At 41.6% G+C, this 19,674-nt stretch overlaps 3 protein-coding genes across 6 annotated transcripts in view; 1 reads left to right on the plus strand and 2 right to left on the minus strand.

The window, feature by feature from the left end:
* The first annotated feature begins 1,212 nt into the window (after positions 1–1,212).
* On the plus strand, positions 1,213–4,090 carry srp14 (signal recognition particle 14). Its single transcript, XM_034125683.1, has 5 exons — positions 1,213–1,319; positions 2,170–2,242; positions 2,343–2,455; positions 2,555–2,587; positions 3,065–4,090. The coding sequence occupies exons 1-5, from the start codon at positions 1,296–1,298 to the stop codon at positions 3,149–3,151; spliced, it is 330 nt and encodes a 109-aa protein (XP_033981574.1). The 5' UTR covers positions 1,213–1,295; the 3' UTR covers positions 3,152–4,090.
* Positions 4,091–4,136: 46 nt separating this feature from the next.
* Positions 4,137–11,819, minus strand: xgb (x globin). The gene is made up of 5 exons (XM_034125673.1): positions 11,569–11,819; positions 7,755–7,862; positions 5,707–5,827; positions 5,424–5,504; positions 4,137–4,340 (listed from the first exon to the last, which is right to left on the minus strand). The coding sequence occupies exons 1-5, from the start codon at positions 11,730–11,732 to the stop codon at positions 4,221–4,223; spliced, it is 594 nt and encodes a 197-aa protein (XP_033981564.1). The 5' UTR covers positions 11,733–11,819; the 3' UTR covers positions 4,137–4,220.
* A 582-nt stretch (positions 11,820–12,401) lies between these two features.
* The window catches only part of LOC117476686 (pleckstrin homology domain-containing family G member 3), a 29,746-nt gene continuing 22,473 nt past the window's right edge, over positions 12,402–19,674 (minus strand). For 2 of the 4 annotated variants that reach the window (XM_034123378.1, XM_034123388.1), the window contains exons 11-19: positions 19,557–19,643; positions 19,438–19,468; positions 19,110–19,211; positions 18,971–19,003; positions 18,246–18,256; positions 17,564–17,914; positions 16,686–16,802; positions 14,325–15,780; positions 12,402–14,219 (exon numbers count right to left, since the gene is read on the minus strand). In XM_034123378.1, the coding sequence (XP_033979269.1) occupies positions 13,576–14,219; positions 14,325–15,780; positions 16,686–16,802; positions 17,564–17,914; positions 18,246–18,256; positions 18,971–19,003; positions 19,110–19,211; positions 19,438–19,468; positions 19,557–19,643 (2,832 nt within the window). In that variant the 3' untranslated portion in view covers positions 12,402–13,575. The remainder of the gene's footprint in view (positions 14,220–14,324; positions 15,781–16,685; positions 16,803–17,563; positions 17,915–18,245; positions 18,257–18,970; positions 19,004–19,109; positions 19,212–19,437; positions 19,469–19,556; positions 19,644–19,674) is intronic. The other 2 variants (XM_034123398.1, XM_034123406.1) reach the window with 2 other exon arrangements.

Consider the following 19,674-nt stretch of genomic DNA (forward strand, 5'->3'; position numbering starts at 1 on the left):
TCAAACTTTGTCATACCAAGGACCACTTAACCAATAAAAAAACACTCGCGGACCACCTAACTCCACAAATATCCAAAAACACATCGTTTTTCTAGAACAGATTACAAATCGTCTGAAAATGGTACAGACAAGTGGCAACATGTTTGAGGAAGGTGTTGCGCTGGGCTATATCATGCAATCGAAAGTGAAACTTAAGCTCCATTGCGGAGATATTCCTGCGAGAGTGCGGAAAACTTAAATAAATAAATGTATTTCCATTCCAATATGAAATGTTACCAATATACTCACGGACCACAAGGGGGCGCTCACGGACCACACTTTGAGAAGCACTGGCCTAGGGCGCCAGATCTGGAGGGGCGCTGCGCTGGGAGAAAAATAAATAAAAATTCTGCCCTTGATGTAATACATTTACATTAATAATTGAATAAAGTAAACACCCTTTGCACCCCGGGCCGGCAACATTTTGCCTTTACCCGGTACGATGTGCGCTGTAAGTGATGAAAGTGGGGGATGTTGACTTATCAGGCGCCCGCAGGTCACAGCCAAAGTGAGAGAGAGCCTCCGAGCGAGCAAGAGAGAGAGAGAGAGGGCGCGCATGCATCGGTACCGCGGATTGTTGTTGGATTGAGGCTGATAACTACAGCTCAGTGAGGTAAATGACTCTTGAGTGTTTAGATAGTTCACTTTAGTCTAAGTTATCTCAGTGGGTCTCAAACGGTTTGGTCACAATTTATGTAAACACATATTTCCAAGGCACTCCTTTATAATTATTGGGATAAACAGGTTTGAAATCATTCCAATGTATACTATAGGACAGTAAACCAAAAATATCCTTTAAAACTGGAGAGATAAAAAAATATGCATAAATAAATAAATGTTAACTAGGTAAAATAAGATATGAATGAACAACAAAAATAAAATAAGTTACATTTATTTGTTATTGGCTATGGTAGGTTATTGGTTATGTTCACATGCTTATTTGATTATTCAAATGTAAACCGGTGCCAGCTAAAATCTCGCCTAGGGCTGCAAATTGTCTAGAGCCGGCCCTGGGGGGGGGGGCACCAAATCATAATCTCGCCTAGGGCACCAAAATGTCTAGGGCCGGCCCTGCATCCATGATATGACCGGGTGAAGGGATGTGAGTGTTGTTCCCCTCCCTACCAGCAGGTGGCGCCCTCATTAACTGCTTTTCCCCCACAGAGGCGCGCGGGGCGGGGCTCCGGCTGTAGTACGTGTGCTTCACTCACAGCAGCTAGCTTCAGTAAGCCGACGCTAAAGCTGAAGTCAGAGTCATGGTGCTGCTGGAGAATGATTCGGTAAGAACACATCATTTTGTGATAATTTCATCCCTCGACGTTTTTGATGATAAACTAGAAATACACCCTCTTTGCTCTAGCTGTCTTACAGATGCAAAACGTTAGGCTAGTCATCAAACTGACTCGTTAGCCAACATGCTAACCATTGGTTGAAGCTAACACTGGTTATACGTTAACATGGCAAATGTGTTTATCAGCGAATGTACTTTCAAACATATGTATTAATAGTCATAAACTGGCTTTTGTTACAGTTTTGTATAACTGGTTATCATTTCATACAAAGACACCCATATCGTCTAACAGGGTGCTGCTGTAAGTTAGCACTCAGTAGTAACGAATCCTCTCTAGACAGTATCGGCAAACAACAATCATTTTCCTAATTGCTAAACTTGTTAAGCTAACCACAATGTATACTTTTAACAACCAGGTACTTTTTGGCGACCAATGCTCAACTGCCAGATTATTAGGCTGTGTTAACGTACATTTAGCAAGCTAAAACTAATGCAGTTTAATCAAATGGGCCGAATGAAAGTAGGCAAACTTTAGTAAAACCCTTCAGTGTGATGCAATATCATTTAAGACCAGCACAAACGTTTTTTAACTTTCAAAAACTTCTTGCAGAAACGGTGTTAACATAATGAGTAAAGTAGTTAAATGTTTCAACTAACCTGAAAACGAAAGGTATAATAAAGCAATGCACCTTAACTTACATGGAGTCTGCTAAACTGACAGTGTACCATCAGCTCATATCGGTGGAAAGCATTGTTGATGTGTCCAGTCCTCTTGCTGTGATGAACTCTTCTTATCTGAAATTAATGTTAATCATATTTGTTTTTGCCTCACTGTCCAGTTTCTCACGGAGCTTACACGACTGTTCCAGAAGTGCAGATCATCTGGCAGTGTTGTCATCACGCTAAAGAAATGTAAGCAGATCCCTCCTGATCTTTACATTTGATCAGGAAGTCAAACTGTGAATTTCCCATTTCAACATCCAAGCATTTAAAATTGATTATTTGTTTACAGATGATGGGAGGACCAAGCCAACGCCCAGAAAAGGCAACCCTGAGACATTTGAACCATCAGACAACAAATGTCTCATCAGAGCATCAGAGGGCAAGAAGAAAATTAGCACAGTGGTGAGTGACCGGTGTTTCCTGTGCTTGATCTGTTCGTGTATTACTGTTAATGATTTCTACAGGCTGTTAATGCTCGGTTCTTATTTCTTGCTATTTCAGGTCAACACCAAAGAAGTAATCAAGTTTCAAATGGTATGTTGAGTTTATCATTTAGTCATTTCTGTGTTGTTTTGAAGCTGTTGCCCTTTTTGTTTAGTCTTTGTTGGTTAGATCTTCTTGATGTTGTTACAATTATCTTCTGTTTCATAGTGGTCTATCTTTGATAAATTAGCCGTGAGAGCTTAATCATTTGCTAAGCGGCAATCCTTAAGGTTTCTCTCTTGGTTGATTTGACAACACATTATTTTCTGGTGGTAACGGGAGCTTCGTTTTAATATTATGGGTCCCAATAATACTGGTGGAAGCAGTACATACATACTTAAAATGTTTGTAGGCCTTTTTCCGCCAGTCTGTGAGAAACTGGGATCTGACGTTATGCAGATTAACATTTGAAGTAGTTTCATCCCTCGCTGAGAAGGGCTGCAGAATATTACAACACTCATCAGTTGATGGAGACTTCACAGACATGAATTTAAAAGGAAATAATCAGATGTTTTTTATTCTTTACAGGCGTACTCCAACCTCCTAAGAGCTCACATGGATGGACTTAAGAAGAAAGATAAGAAAAGCAAAAGCAAGAAGACTAAAGCCACCTAACGAGCAACAGACTCTTAAACATAACCATAAACTGGCCTGTTGGATCTGAGGGGACGGGATCCCCCCCCCCCCCCCCCCCCCCCCCCCCCTCCATTCACCGAGGCCTCAGAATCACTGTTCATCCACCAAGTGACCGCTCTGATACCATGCCATTGTTTGCATGTCTCATCCCGGCTGCTGAGGACAGAAACCCTGAGGATTCCTCTAACTCATGCAGGACGTCAACCTTTTTCAATCTCCACCATTACTGCTCCAGAACCAGGTCATCATCAACATCTGCGTCACATCTGGAGCCACATCCATGGAGCCCACCACTTTCCTGCCTTCCATACTAATTGAATTGTTAGAGTCCATATTTATGTCATATTTTCAGCTGACCTGTGCGCTCTGCTGCCATGTTTCAATTTGATTGCATCTTAAGAAGAATCTTTTTTCTAAATAATGAAATGAGCAATGAATTTACTGCAAAATTACTTTGAAACACAGAAGTCAATCAGATGAGATATATTTCATAGTTTAATATTGGACTTGGAAAAGTACTTGTTTTTTTATTTCACATGAAGTACAAAGGCAGTTTTTTTGTTTCAGGCCACAATTTCATACCAAGCTGTCAAACTGGCCGTCTTAAATGGTTAAACACCAATAAAATGTGTAGCTTAAGTTAATGTAGGGATTTGAAAAGTGAATCGGATTTCTGAATGATGATGGAAAAAATGCTTAAAAGTTATATTTGACTGAAAGGCATGTTTTGAGTTATGAATACAGAGACAAAGTATTGGCTGGTTATTTTAATAATGTCATTTCAGTTAATTACAAGGCAGGTTTAAACTATGGCCGGTATATTTTCAGTCATTTGAATTGTCTCTGTGCTCCAGGTCCTCATTAAAGAGGACAGCAGCAGAATCTAAGTTCAGAAATAAAGTGCGTTATTGAAAGCCACTGCAAGTTCTTTTTTGTGTCCATAGTGAGAAGATAGCAAACAATGATCACGGTTAACATTAAGCGCTGTAGAAAAGACACAGTAAATACATTATATACATGAACACTGCTGGTTTAAAGAGTCCCAGTCTCATATCGCTGTGTTCCTCTTGTCCGGTCTCTCCTTCGGGGAGGCTGCAAGCTCACGCTGCCGGTCACTCTCCTCCTCGTACCCCCGCTTCATGAGGCCCGTCACAAACTGGAACAGGGTCTGGAGAACACATTGAACTGGGTCAGGGTCCCCTTAGGTACATGGGGGACATTCACATTCAACAGTTTTGAATGCAGATAACTACTGTTCATCACAATGCTGTATATGTATTTATTTTCAGCCATTTTCAGCTATCAAAACCCATTTTCTCTGTTGAAACAGTGCTGTAAGATACTGCTGGAGTGGAGGATGAGTAATAGAGGTTTGCTCGAAGATATATGTAGCTCAGTTATGTAATCATTCTTTATTTATCATAAGATGTTGGCTGTTAACATGCAAAATGTCTAAGTTAGGCTTTTTCTTAAACAAAGCGTGGAAGAGGAGGGGGAAAACTACTGGGATAAACTCAAAGCATGAGGAAGTTCTACGTGTGCAACTTTTTAGATATTGTCACTACAATATGTTATTTTAAAGTATATGGAACCAAACATAATGCTGTAATTGGTGATTTACATATAAAATATATTTGTTCAATATTTGCTAAATATTGGTATTTTGTCCTAAGTGGGAAGAGCAAAATATGAAATGTAATTACCATAACCAACTTCAACCACTAGAGGGCACTAGAAGCCATCAATTAAAAGCAGAACGATTTACAGAATTTACTTAAATTAAATGTAATTTTGAAATATAACTTTAAGCTTCAAACAGACTGTTTTTAATAAAATGTCACCAAATTGCACATTAAAAATTGTTTTTATGGATATGTGTTATATAAGGAAAAATGTCTTCAACATCTTTAATGTATCCACGCCTATGCGTGCAGAACGCTCTGCAGTAAAGAGAGATGCATCTAGCACAGCAACATTTCTGTATTAATTACACTAGGGCTCTTGAAGTGACATAACATGATGTGACAGGGCCATGTCCCATTTTCTCAATATGCTCATGTATGGTTCAGTGACATGTAAGTCCTCATCAGTCAGGCTGGTGTTGCACTGGGTTCCATCTTGACATGTTACATGGAGTATTAAAGACAAGCCTGAAGCTGACATGCTGATTGCACACATCCAGCCTATTTCACCAGGTGTTTACCCAGAAGGGGTCTCTGATTCAAACTACACAGAGAGACACACTCCTCACCTTCCAGGCCTCCTCCAGCTCAGACGTCCACTTCTCCTTCAGGATGGGCCGCACGGCGCAGATGAATTCAGCTCCGACGTACTGGAAAATAATTATGACAGATACTTACTGATGTGCTTAGGGCTTAGTAACAATATCCAGTAAGTGTGTCACTCCAAGAGTACAGGTGTTCCCATTAAGCAGTTGTGATTAACATCTACAGTATCAGTGGAATTCAAAATATCTGAAGTCCTCTTAAAAAAGCAGCAAAACTGTTAAGTAATCACTGTTTGGGATCTCTTACACTGTAGTACTTGGGAGGGGCGTTGTAGTGATAATGGCTTTTCCCCAGCTCCAGAGCCAGAGCTTCCAGTCTCTCCAGCTGGTCCAGTCTCGCCACACTTTTCTCGATAAAAGACATCACCCTGAAAGAGATGGAGAAAAGAAAAGAGCCTGCTTGATCCACCAGAAACTGGGGAATTAGAGACTATCACCGGGTACTTCTCCACCGGCAGTGGCTAAGTCAGTAGGGGCCTGGACTGTGAGCCGTAGGGTCGCCGGTTCAAGTCCCCGACCAGACCTAAAATATGGAGTGTGGACTGCTACTTGGAGAGGTCCCAGTTCACCTCCTGCCCTGCAGTGGTGCCCTTGAGCAAGGCACCGGACAACCCCCCCCACTCCCATTGCTCCCCGGGCGCTGTACAATAGCTGCCCACTGCTCCTAGTACTAGACTCCTGGTACTAGACTCCTGGTACACATTTCACTGTGTGTGCTGTGTGTGCTGTGTGCTCTGCATGTGTGACCATTAAAGAGCACTGAGGATAAGTGTCACACTCTTCTGCCTTAAAAAGCTGCATGGTGACATTTACTGTTTCACAAAATCAAAATACCAAAAAGAATAACACAATTGAATTTGTATCTTAATGATGCAGCATTGCACGATCTTTTTTCCCCCAGAAGAAGACAATAATTCTCCCCCTGCACAAAACCCTACAAGATGGATTCTCTTTGTTGCTCTTGCAGGTGTGTGTGCCATCACTGCAGCCTGTGTGTGTGACAGTTTTGGTGATGAATGGAACAAAGGGTTAGAGTAGGTTCCGATCTCTCTTCCCTCTGTATTTGTATTGTCGTCTGTATTCCTCTCTAATTTGTTCTAATGTCCCCGTGTGCCGTTGAAGGGCCATTTGGCCTTATCCCTGAATTTGAGAGCAGCCGGTTCACACTGGGATGCGTAACACATTGTGCTATACTGCCACGCTCACCTCTGTACCTTCAGGTCCTCAGGTGGTAATTGGCTGCTTTGACCTCGTGCATAAAGAAAGGCAGAGAGCCCTGATGCACCCTGGGAACAGCAGAGTGGCTACAAGCTGTGTCTGAGCAGAGGAAAGCTGTGATATAATGATATACGACTACCTGAGGCGTGCTGCTTTATATTACTGCACTGTGCCGTGTGCAACATGGTATTATTATCATGTATTGTTAAAAGGAACAGTATTGTGATATTCTAAGTTTTTCCCATAAAAGACCAAAACATTTACTGTGTGTTCCATGCAGTAGAGCCTGCAGTCAAAGCCTGCCTTTCCTTGGTGTGATGTAGCCGCATTGTTGTCCAATCACTATCAGAAACATCCATGAGCCACACTGCTGGGGTACATGTTCTTCCAATAACGCTGAATATGGCCGCTGCAGTTTTACATTTGGGTCAGTGGCACATACACTGCTCTATGTGTCTGGGAGAAAAGTATCCATGTACTTGTGTTTAGGAGGAAAATACAATTAGTATACTATAATTTATGATGACATGCTTGACCTTTTACCTTGACATTTTTATGACGGGTTGATTCTAACATTTCTTTTCTTTTTCTAATGACATACTGTAATACAATGTTATTATGGCATTCAGCATTCATAGTATAGAATACTGTAATGTTTAACATGACACCTTATTTTACATTTTTATGGAAAAATCTATACAATTATTTGTCTTTGAAATGTGTTACTCCTGTAGATCTTTATTATTACTATAGTATGGCATGCTATGCTAAAGGACGATGAATATGATCATTTACAGACTTAAATGGAATAATTTGTGATTAATTCATTAATCAAGATATCTTAATTGAAAATCACCAGAAAACACTTACTCAAAATCTGTTGTGAAATATTTGTCAGGGAATATCCTTTAAAGATTGCAGTTTAGTCTTTACATTACAACCAGAAAACATGCTTTATCCTGATTATTATTGTTATTCAGATATGAAAAGCCCTAGCAGATGTGGGTCGTATCACCCTGACTCTGTGCTGTCCTCTGATTGGCTGGAGTGTTCTGTGATTCAGAGCTGGTCACTGACCTCAGGCCGTGCGCCCTCAGCTCCCGGCTGGTCCGCAGCCTCTCCAGGTCCTCCACGTCTCGGAACAGGAAGAAGACGTCCTTGCATTCGGGATGAGTCTCAAACAACCTGTTGCCAAGACAACCACAGTGCAAGCCTGTCATAATCATTCCCAAAATGAAAACACTACACCACCGTTGTGTTTCCCAGCTAATATGACATAACCCCAAGAGTCTAACAACTGTGAAGTCCAGCTCATCAACGACTGGAGGCGCCCCCCCTGCTGCAGCCGTTCTGTCACTGTGGATTCATGTCTGACTGTCTTTCTGTTCTCACTCTGTCCTACAGTCACACCCAGCAACTGCAATCAGTGACAGGCCATGGTGGGTCTTTAAACCAGGTAATGGATACCCTCATTTCCACATGAAGCTCAGTGATGAGCCCCCCCGCCCCTTCAGAGCCGGGGCGGGGTTCCGGTTAAATGAAGACACTGATCCTGATAGAGTTCTGCTCTTCTGATTATCCCTCAATCCTTTTCTTTAACCAGACAGTTTAATCACGCTGCCTCCAATCAGAGCGACTCCCAGTCTCCAGCTGAGCGACCTGCCATCACTCACGCTGCCAGGATCGTGCTTGCAGTGAGAACCAAGGGTTATATGTAAGTTCTCTTTGACAATGACAGTATGACAATGGTGCAAAGAATACAGAATAGAAAACCTTCTTTCTATTGGAATATAGTACACATCCTTTTTTTTAATGAATATTCTTTTATAGAAATGTGCCTGTATTTAATAAAAAAATCTTGTTTTTTTTTATAGCCATTATGTCAAGTTACCAAGTCACACCAAATCAATACAACATTGTAAACTATAGAAAAGTAGGAAACACCTCCTTTTATAGAATGTTGTGTTTGTCTACTTTCTTTGTCTATACAATGCTTCATTGGAGTGAACTCATTAGGTCACATGACTTAGAAGCTATTCAAAATAAATGAGACTTTTCAATAAAGAAACTGCTGATTTTCGTGCCAATATTCATATAAAATACATACAACGAGTGTACTACTGGTCCAGAGTAGCAGAGTCATAAGGTCATATAATATAAAAAGCTATTGATTAATTTCAAGGGTTTTCAATTGAATAAATGTTGACTTTTTTTCATCAAGATATTCGTATGAGTATAAGAATACCTGACATCTACCACAGTTATACAATGCTGTATTGATTTGGAGTCACTGAGTCATAGGACATGGAAGCTATGGAAAACTGAAAAGAAGTACAAATCCATTCATGACACATCAGTAATCAATATGCCATGTGAGATACATGTATTATATTGTTTAAGCATGGTTTTCATTAATATGCAGCATCTACATCTACATTAGCATGAAGGTATTGAACATATTTTTTTTTATTGATCAAACAGTGGAATGGATGGAAAAAAAGAAGACTTAATTTAATATCCTAAAACTCAGACAAAAGCTTATTCTGTTGACCCATGGCCATCAAGCACTACTAAAAAGGAAAAATAACATGTTTCTAAACCTGGCATACAGAACAAAGTCCTCATGAATAAATACATTAGATGTCTAAATCATGTCCCCCCCCTCCTTTGATATATTGATTGATGAATAGAGAGAGATGGGTTGAAAGGGGACGGTCTCTCTAATGGTTGCTGAGGAAAACACACGTTGACAAGCAGATTAGAATACAGACAGCTCTGTTGAAATGCAATACATTGACAAGATAAGATGTGAGGGATTGTTCAGGCCATCTTGACATCTTTACATTTTATTATGCGCTACCATATTCTCATGCCTGCCTTTTTTAATGATGTGTCATCCCATAGTTTAACTGAAGTGTTTTTAAATAATAATGCAACTACAGCTCTGGTTTATAGATATATCTTTTCTACAAACTACTGACATGTTCCTTTACCAATTCACCAAATTAATTTAGATCACGCTAAGTATAAAGATGTTCCATAAGTTAAAACATTTATATTGGGTTTAAAAATGAAAATGAGCTTGTTCTTTTGCCTTATTTGAGGTTTGAAAACACTGCGTCTTTTTTTGGTTATTTCGCTCAGTTGTGATTTGCCGCCAATGATTGCTCTAAATAAATGAACTACTTTGAATTTGGAAGACATGTTGTCGGCATTAAATAAAGCCAAACGTTTATTATAATCAATAACACACATGTAAATGGCAAAACCAGAGAAATTGAACATTTCCACAGTAGTCTCTTCATTTCTCCCAGAGCTTGAGAATACACATTTGATTGAATACATGTGTGCAATGTTTGCACTCTGGTATAAGACGCTTTGCAAATGTTCCTGTCCAAGCTTTACGTATTAGAGAGAGTAAAAATGGGCTCTTCTTCATTTTCACTGTCAGAAATGTGTTTGTCTTGTTGCATACATGCAGTGACCATGCAGACAATGTAGCCCTATACAGCTCAAGTGGAATTTTAATTGGCACTATTTAGAGGTTGTATTCATGAATAGATCCAGGCCTTTAGAGTATCTTATGTTGTATAAATTGGACTTCCACTTGCCAAATAATAAGGTCAGTTAAATGACAGCAAGAGCGGAATGAAAACAGATTTTTCCTATTTATTTTTTCAATGTAATAATTACTGATCAGTCATTATACAAGCCCTGACAACCCTGGGGTGGCCCTGACCCCCAAGAGGCCCCTGCATTTCCCGGCTCTTCATGCTAAGGTCAAGCTCTTCAACAGTTGAGGTCACTCAGGGGACACAGGGGCATTTACTGGGCTTCTAGCTATGTGCCCTCCAGTCTTTTTACTGTAGTTGCGGCAGCCTGAATGTCCGGCACTCTTATCACCATACACTTTCATTCGGTTTGTTTCCCTGCCAAAGGCCAAATATGTTTTTCCCGGACGCTAGTCATCATCCTAATTGATCAAATGCATTTTCCTGATGGCTAATACCTTTAATTGTATAGCACTATTGCAGGCCGTTGGCGGGTGTTATTATGTAATGTTATTAAGATGTGATAGGAAGTGATAAGGGTTGGAGGAGGAGGGGGATTCTGCTCTGAGCTCTAAATGAAAGCTGTGTGGGTCAGAGGGCAGAGGGGAGGGATGTTGGATGTTCACTTTACAGCTCGTATGAAAAGGTCAGGCATCGTGTCATCCTCACAGCGGATCAGAAGACCCTCCTCATCTCTTAGGTCAGAACACAGTGTAGGGGTTTCACTGAGCTGTCTAATAATAGTCAATGGCTATTCTGATTATTTAAACACACATAATATGGAAATGTCATTTTTTTTTAAAAGTGGTTTTTCTTTGGAAAATCCATAATTTTCCTACTACATTTAACAAACTATTATAATCCCATTTTGAAGTGAAAAATAAAGGAGATTAACCGCATTATAACAAAGGCTACTGATCTACTGATACTGAATGGCACCTTTACTTTCCTCTTAAATGCATTTATATGTACCGTAATCTTCCTATATAATGTGTGTGTTTATCTGACTTTTTTTATTTTTAAATGTTTAGACCATTAAGTAGTTAGGGTTAGTTATTTCGTTTTCAGGGTTTTTGGTTAGTGTGGGGTATGTTTTTGGGTTGTAATGTTTCTGTATAATACACGAACTCTCAATTTTAGATGTATTAATATGTAATGTAAACACTGTTTATTGTCTGGGCCCCAATTCTCAAGCTTCATAAAGCTGATTGGCGTGTCCCATTTCACATGTCTCCATTATGTCGTATGATTGTTCATACAATTAAATGAAATATGAAATCATATTTTTTTAAAAAAAACATTTGACATGGAAAAGTACAAACAAAGTTTAAGCATCCTACCTGACGAACATGATAATCCCAACTTTGGCTATATCGTCCCGGATAACTTTCCAGGACTCTTTGATCATCTGAATCTGAGGCTCGCTGGGAGTCGCAGCAGCATCCTCTGTGGTCCTCTCTCCAAACTCTCCTTTAGCTTCCAGACCCGATATTGCGCAGCCCATACTTCATACAAAATTTACGTTTAATGATTTTGTGCCAACCAGTAACGAAAAATCTAAAGTTAATTGATTTTGTGCAAGAGGAAGTCTGATAATGATGGCACCGCGGGTTTATACGCGCAACTCAAGACGCTTGTTGAACTACACGCCTCTTGTCGGTATCACGGATGAGTGTCAAGTCAGTAAACAGACAGAGAAAGTGCACGTTCTGCTGAATAGTGCCAAAATAAAACACCCGTTAATGGGAACACATTGCTGTGAGTGCTGAGCAGTACTTGTGCTTTTATTTTGAAGGATGGCGGTGATGACTTCCGGTGAGAGTCCGTCTGTTAATGGCGGGCTTGACGCAACTGTTGAACGCACAGATAATTCAACAGAGCCTGTTCCTCCATAACCTGAGGCACAAAGGCTGGGCTGTGTGCAGTCATTATATATTAATATATAAAAATCACATAAAATAAATTAATAAAGACATACACTGTACACACATCACATGTGCCCACTTTATCGTACTACCAGCGTTAAACCTGTCGTTTTAATAAGTAATTGACCATTTTAGCCCATGTCTTTTACATTGCATTGACATCACCTCTTCATTTGTAGGTCCCATAGAGTTAGATTATAATGATTAAAGTAAGGGACATCAAGTTAAAAATCATATTTAAAAGCAGATAAAAACAATGTTACTTTTTATTAGGACCCAGAGACTCCAAGCATTGATTAAATAAATATTTTTTTGTCACAAATGCAAGATTTACTCCTGAGAGCACGTTTTTTTTAAACCTTGAAGTCAGTTCAGTTTAGTTTTGCGGCTTGAGATGTAATTCAGAATACAAAATCATGTCAATAAAACACATTACTTCCACTTGTTACTAACACAGTACAATGGTCTTGACTCTCTTTGAATCCTGCATTAAAAAAAGTAGTGCTGTCTGAGTCTGAATATGAAAGCACTCTTCATTTCTTTTAACCAGTGGACCACGGATGTTGTAGATTTAACAAGGCTCTGCAATGGTTTCAAATGCATGACAGAGTAAAAGGAGACATTTGTGGACACTTACCATTTCTGTTTTTATTGAAAATATGGGAAACTTCAAGTATGAAACAATATATTTTCTGGAATGGAAAAGTAAAAAGGGTTGCTACGGGTCAGTATTTACATAAGGCTAATCTCTCAAAAATGTACAGTCTCATAAATAATATTAAAGAGGAAATATACAACTTATTGAGAAAAATAAAAGCTCCAGTGATACATTAAGTGAGAAGGAGTTAAGAAGCAGCTTCAGTTAACGTAGAAGCAAGTTACTGCTGTGACATGCATTAAAGTGAAATGTAAAAAAAAAAAAACCTCTTTGGTTTTGCGCTCAAACCTTTTTGCTTCCCCTCAAACTCCAGCTGGCAGTCGACATCTTAAATGAAAATAGTGCTATGGTGCTTATAGCAACAATCACCAACAGTGGGAGGAAACCAAATAAATGCATATCATAAGAATAAAGTAGAACCTAATCTTCAATTTGATACTAGGGACTATATACACATTTTACATAAACTTGTGTTGTACAGTGCAAACAAATACCCAATGTACAAATATTGCAATACTCCTTTTTAAAGACAATTTGCATGCAACTTATTGGCCTCACCAAAGACCAATTATATCCCTTTGAGTTTCACTGGTGCAAACATCATCACCATGACCTATAGTGAGACCTATAGTGAAAACAATGTGCAGACAAGTTGCATTCTTTTGGGGGTAAAAAAAGAAACAGGGATGTTGACAAGCAAGTGTCAGACAGATAATGTTTTCACATGATAGTCCCTGATAATAAAAATGTTCATAAATCGTATCTCATGAGCTGGTGGTCAAGCTCTGGAACCTCTCTCGTAAGCTTTTCACCAGATTACTTTCTGTAATTTTCCCTGAACCCGGCGCAGCAGACTTATTGGTACAGTCCAGCTCCTCGTGGAGAACGCTGTCCCCATCTTTGTCTGTTTCTCTTTTTGTCAGAGACACCTGACTGACTGACAGGCAGGTCCTCACAGGGTCCTTAAGGTTCTGTACTTCATTGAGTGGAAGAGACCCTAACATGTGGTCTAAGGAGCTCCACCTGCACAGCAGGGGCTGGGCCCAATCCTCCACAGCACAACTTTCTTTGTTCCCCGATTCAGACCGTGGGGTGGGGGAGTCAGTCAGAGCGCTGTGGAGGTCAGAGGAGCTGCTGTACTTGTGTGAGCAGCCATTGCACCGCTCTGTGCTGCACTCCAGCAGCCCGTTTGGGGCCGTGCAGCTACGGGTTACTTTCGAGGAGTGGGAGGGGTCTGTGTATTTGGTCCGCAGCTCCTGTACGTGAGGCCAATGGAAGGCCTCGGTCTCCGGGGGCGGGCTCTGTGGGCTGGCTGCAGAGCTGGGGGTCTTCTCCGGACTTGGAGAACGCTCCTCATGGATGACCGCTTGATCGCAAATGTTCAAGGGCAATCTCAGGTTGGGGTTACCTGCACAAAAAACAGACACAAAACGCTGTTCAGTTTTCTACATGAGCTAAAGAAGTAGGTCACTGCAAAAGAGAGCAACATGGCAATCATTTGCATCTAATTTACCCTTTTTCCTCAATTGCACTTTCTCTTCTTGAACTGCAGGCAAACTCTTGAAGGCTTGTTGGCTCGCTTTTTCTCGGTTCCTCTGCCAGACCAATGGTCTGTTGTTTTTGATGCGCTGACTGTACTGACGTGCGAGCTGGAACACCTTGTTTTTCATCTTCCCCATGTCCTGCAGGATCTGGTCCTCGTCCAGACTTGCCCGTAAGCTTGTGATCCTGGGTAGTTGGGCCTGGTCGGCATGGCTCTTGTCTTGAGACGTAGAGTCCTGACTGGATCCACCCTCCAGGGCTGGAAAGGTTGTTGTAGGAGATGAGATGGGGGAGAGATCTGAGGCGGAGCTTATTTCAGACTCTTCTAAAATCAGAGATGGTTGCCTATTGGTTTTAGCGTCTGAAAGGTCTGCGCTGGCATCCTGCGTCACATCTAAGCTCGAGTCGTTAAGCGTCTCCTCTGCACTCTGCAGGACGTGCTCGTTCTCCTCCGCCATCTCCATTTCTTGCCAAACCTTGTGCATTTCTGATGAAGGTCGGAACTCTTCTTCTGTGCTGGTTGAGGCCTCAGAAATGCTCTGAGACCTAGCCTTGGCTCCCACTGCCCTCTGTGGTTCAGTCTTTTGAGGAGTGCCAGCGCTCCGATTCTTTTCCAAGCCAGGAAGGTCAAACACTGACCAGGAAGTGGGCCGGTTGCGAGAGAGGCCTTTCCTGCTGACCGGGGTACCTTCTTCCTGAGGAACACTGTTGAGCTGTCGGCTCAGATGCTGGACCAGACCTGCTGGTATGTAGGAGAGGCTCTCTCTGCGCTTGATGCTGAAGTTAGCGTCTTGGTGCTCGGCGTGCTCGTAGTATTTTCTGATCTTGCAGATGAGGAGGCGGTCTTGTTTGGAGAGAGTGGACCCGAGTTCCCCTTCAATCAGAGTGTGCAGTTCAGGATCGTTTGTAGGCGTTGACAGATCAGCCTCTGAGGTCACCTGATGCTCTGGAGACGACTGAGCCAACATCCGGGCGTGTTGCTCTAAGTCCATGCAAGCTGAGGGGCTTTTTAAGACTTCATTTTCTACTGAGGGCGAGGGGCAGGCGAGGGACCCCAAGTCCTCTGAGACCAGGCTGCTCCTCCTGGACAGGCTGCTGCTGAAGCGCTCTGCTATCACGCTGGCCTGGTCCAACACAGAGGAAGGTAGGATGCTTTTATCGTCTGAGAGACCCTCCTCTTCCTCCTCTGAAAGCTCCCCGTTCGTCAGTACGCTCGCTTCATCCACTTGGAGAACGGAGGAGTCACTCTCTCCTTCTTCTTCTTCTTCCACAGTTTCTCTCGAGGTATCCTGAGGTTCTTGGGTGTCGTCATCTTGTTGGAGAGGGGAGACGGGGGATTCTGGGCGCTGGGGGTGATGCACCTCTTGATGATCACTCTTCTTCACTTGAGGGACACGATATGGAGGGCACAGCTCCTCCACATTGGCCTGAAACATGATAGGAGTGTTTACAATGGGTGAATGAGACATTATGTTGGCCATTAATGGACCGAGGCAATTCAATCTAAAGCATCCACAATTTATGATGCGTGTCTTTTATCTTTTGAGTCCAACTTGAGCTTAATAACAATGTTTTTATGTACAATATGAAAGTGTGGCTAGAAATTAAGGTGACACTGGGAATGTATTTACGGCTTGGGTAGTAATGACCTTTTTTTGGACCATTTCTGTTTCCTGTTGCGAGTTTAGTGGGGAATATTTCTGTGTCTGCGGCTTTAACCGTGTTTATATTGCTGATGTCGCCTCAGTCGGCCATTTATCTAAATGAGTTTGCAGGTGTTGTGTTCCTCTTTTGGAGTGTGGGCAATTGCAAGAAAGTGCAGCTTGGAGCTGTGTGGTGGAGATAAGGTTAGGAAGAGTAATGAGGAACACTTTTCTCAGACACAGGGGCTGTTCAGCAAAGTTATCTTGAAAATCAGGCGGTAACGGCTCCAAACTATAAGGTTGCCTTTCTCAGAGGGAGTTCTGATCACAGAATATCAATGTGTGTGTGGCATTTTAATTTAGCAGACTTCAAGTAAACATCAGCACTAATATAGCTCCAGGAAAGTTTTCAAATAGGCCTGAGAGAAATGCCCTATTGGAAATGATAAGGTAGGAAACCTATTGAAATGTCTAGTGCATTATCACATAAACTGTATAACAACAGCAAATTGACCAAAAGTGTGTCAATTTAAAATATGCAATGGCTTACAAACAAGCTTAACAACACTTTAGGCGATACTGAGGACATGAGGATAGACAGGACAACTGTGAATAAATGTCACACGTGGCCTGAGAGACACCTGTGGAAATGAATGGCTTTACAAATCTATAAATGATTTGTTAAGTACCTGTGTGGCAGGAGTTTCTTTGGCAGCCACATCCACATGTTGTTCCTCCTGGCTGTGAGTTTCTACCTCCTCTGTCCGTGTAGTTTTCAGTTCAGCCGTATCTTTATTCTGATCATCCTGAAGAGCAAAATACAGGACATTAAACTGCCAGTTTGTATACTAAAACATCCTGAGGTTGTACATTACCTAGAGGTTCATGTGTCTTAAGGTCAGCCTTGATAGCCTATGACACGAGTCTTCAAAAGACAAGCATTGTTTTCATGTTCAAAACAATACTGGTATAAAAATGAACCCTAACACTTTCCGACTATGAATATTCAGAAGGGAAATGCGATTATGAAATACCAAAGAGCAAAGCCTTTGCTTTTATAATGATAATTCAATTAGATTAGAATAACCTTTGAAGTCAAACAACATTTAACAGCTTGCATTAATCCACTGGATTGAATAGAAATGCAGGCAATAGCATTAGCTTCAACATCAATCATGAAGCACAGCACATTGTAACTACACGCATGAGAAAACAACACAGAGGAGAACCGTGCATGCACAGTGGGATGACTTCCACCTCCATAAAAAGGCAATACATTCAAAAGGCATGCACCAAGTCCAACTTTAAAGTTTCACCCCCATATGTTTTAGAGTTCACACTCAGCGGTTTGGGAGAACTTCAGTCCATGCACTTCAATGGGAGGAATTTAACCTGAGGCATTCAATGAGCACAGTGCAAATGGTAGCAGGTGTTAGTTGGTTTCTATTTATGAAGCAGGAAAAAAAGAAGGAGAGAGCAAGCGTGGGAGAAAGAGTGGCGGTGAGTATTGGTAAGCCAGTGGAAGGGAGCAGGAAATAGGAAACCCGTGGGTGTCAGAAACCCTCACCGTTGTGAAGTGAGTAGAAAGCAAAGCCCTGGCTCTATAGTGCCAGCAGGAGATGGCCGCCAGCACTGAGCTGGCAAAGTCGGCTACCTGGTCGTCTCCCATCAGTATATCCTCCGTGTAACTCTCCTCCTCTTCCTCCTCCTCCTCCTCCTCCTCTGCCTTCTCCAGCTCCAGAGAGACCAGTTTCAGGTCACTGTTAGTAGGACTTAGGGGCTCCAGAGAGTGCCTTCTGGGAATTAGACTCTCCACACATGACCTCTCCTCGCCTACACTGGAGGCCAGCGCACTGACACTAGTGTCCGGCTGAAGGGAGCACCTCTCCCCCAGCAGTGCACCCTCACTTCCTGCGTGCTGTAGCGTGAAGTCATAGAAATGTGGTTTGTTATTGCAAGGCCAGTGCTAAGTCGTGGTGTGATTGCAAAGACTGTAAATGGGATGGAATCCTCACAAAGACGCTTAAAGAATAGGTGAGATATGATTTTTGTAATCCAGGGCAAGTCCAAGTATGTTTGGTGAAGATAAGGTTTGTACTTTCTCATTTTTAGTTTTGAGTTATTTAGCAATTGGGAAAGAAAAGTTGGACTGCAGAGTAATACTGGATAAACCATATCTCACCGCAGCACACTGACATTTAAAGAGGACAGAATGAAAAAAGTGTATCAGTTTGGATTTCAGCACTTACCTTTAAAACGGCTGCAGAACAGAGAAAAAGAAGAGATCAACGTTAGAGAATGGTCAATAACTTTGGAATAACAATCTCAAGGAGAATATAACATAACAAAATAGCCTGAGCATCACATGAATCTTTCACAATTATAGTTAGCAGAGCCGGAGCGAGGCCCAGACTTTAGGGAGGCCTTGTGATTAGATAAATACTAATTAGAAAGTCTTCCTCTCAGAGGCTCAAACTGGACATGATGCAATTAGCCAGGAAGTGATGAGGGGGGTTGACGTGAAAATTGCTTCTTCATTACATTGGTTCAAAAACTGGATGTGGACTGTGAGCCAAAGGACAGCTGAGGACAAGAACACAGAGGTTTCCTCTTCCATAACGGCCAATTAGAATAGATGCGATATGGGAGATGAAGGCTAAGATTGACTATTGAAAAGAGCTTGTGTATGACAAAGCCTTCCCCCAATGTGGCATATATGTGTCAATATAATTGACTTCATTATGGGTGAGGCCGGTGGAGTGGGAGTGTGTCTTTAGATCTGTTTCCCAGGTGTCTGAGGGAGAACAAAGCAAAAGGGATATGGGCAATTCCTATTAGACACACAAATAACATCAGGCGTGGCAGAGCGGCATCTAGAATGTGGATCAAACTGACCCACTGTTAATGAAGCTGCACTAAGGCTCCCAAACTGAACATCCGGTGATATGAGCAAAACAAAAACACAGGTACAAACCTTTTGTGGTCCTCATGATTTGTTTTGCAGGCTCTAAAAAGATAGACAATGTTGTGTTAAGGACGATTAAAGATCAGCAAATCAATTATATTTATATAAAGCAACAAAAACACAAAAAGATGAATAAGTGTTTTTATACCTGATCTCCTTCTCCCATTTCTCCCTGCATCATGGAAGTCGTCAGAATTGCAGGACTCTGTTTTCTTCAGCCTCTCAGGACTATAGTGGTACTTCCCCGGATCTAAGGGGGGGGGGGGGGGGGGGGGGGGGGGGTGAAATGTCATGTCTCTCAGATGCGCAATTACATAAACAATTTTCTCTACATCGATAGATTGTTTATGGGATACGCCTTCCTGTTCAGATTCAGCAGCACATTTTCCACTGATAATAAAATGTTCTTTGGTGAGAAGCATCTTTGGTTGCTATGGAAACAGTTGAATTGTCGTATCAAAAGTTGTGACACTTACAGTTAGAGTTGTCCAGGATGGCTTCTTTTGCCTTTAAAAGAAAAAGACAGCGTGTTTAAATACGAGGTGTCCCTTCAGAAGCTAAGGAGAATAAAACAGTTTGTGATGTTGTTGTTTACCTTCTGTGGGATGATGGTGTTGTGGTTCTCGAGAATGAGCCTCTTAATGTGATGGGCCCAGAGACGCTTCTCTTCTACTGACTTGGCCTGTAACAACAAGCACTTATCATTTAGAAAA

The sequence above is a fragment of the Trematomus bernacchii genome, unplaced genomic scaffold (genome assembly GCF_902827165.1).
Source record: "Trematomus bernacchii unplaced genomic scaffold, fTreBer1.1, whole genome shotgun sequence".
NCBI lineage: Eukaryota > Metazoa > Chordata > Actinopteri > Perciformes > Nototheniidae > Trematomus > Trematomus bernacchii.

Bases quoted from the DNA above. Each gene is read 5' to 3' on its own strand.
- srp14 (XM_034125683.1), top strand. From the start codon at position 1,296: ATGGTGCTGCTGGAGAATGATTCG. The intron at 1,320-2,169 runs GTAAGAACACAT...CTCACTGTCCAG, and splicing joins TGCTGCTGGAGAATGATTCG to TTTCTCACGGAGCTTACACG. The intron at 2,588-3,064 runs GTATGTTGAGTT...TATTCTTTACAG, and splicing joins AAGTAATCAAGTTTCAAATG to GCGTACTCCAACCTCCTAAG.
- xgb (XM_034125673.1), bottom strand. From the start codon at position 11,732: ATGGGCTGCGCAATATCGGGTCTGGAAGCTAAAGGAGAGTTTGGAGAG. The intron at 5,828-7,754 runs GTCAGTGACCAG...CATCTCTTTCAG, and splicing joins CTGAGGGCGCACGGCCTGAG to GGTGATGTCTTTTATCGAGA. The intron at 5,505-5,706 runs GTAAGAGATCCC...ATTATTTTCCAG, and splicing joins CCCCTCCCAAGTACTACAGT to TACGTCGGAGCTGAATTCAT.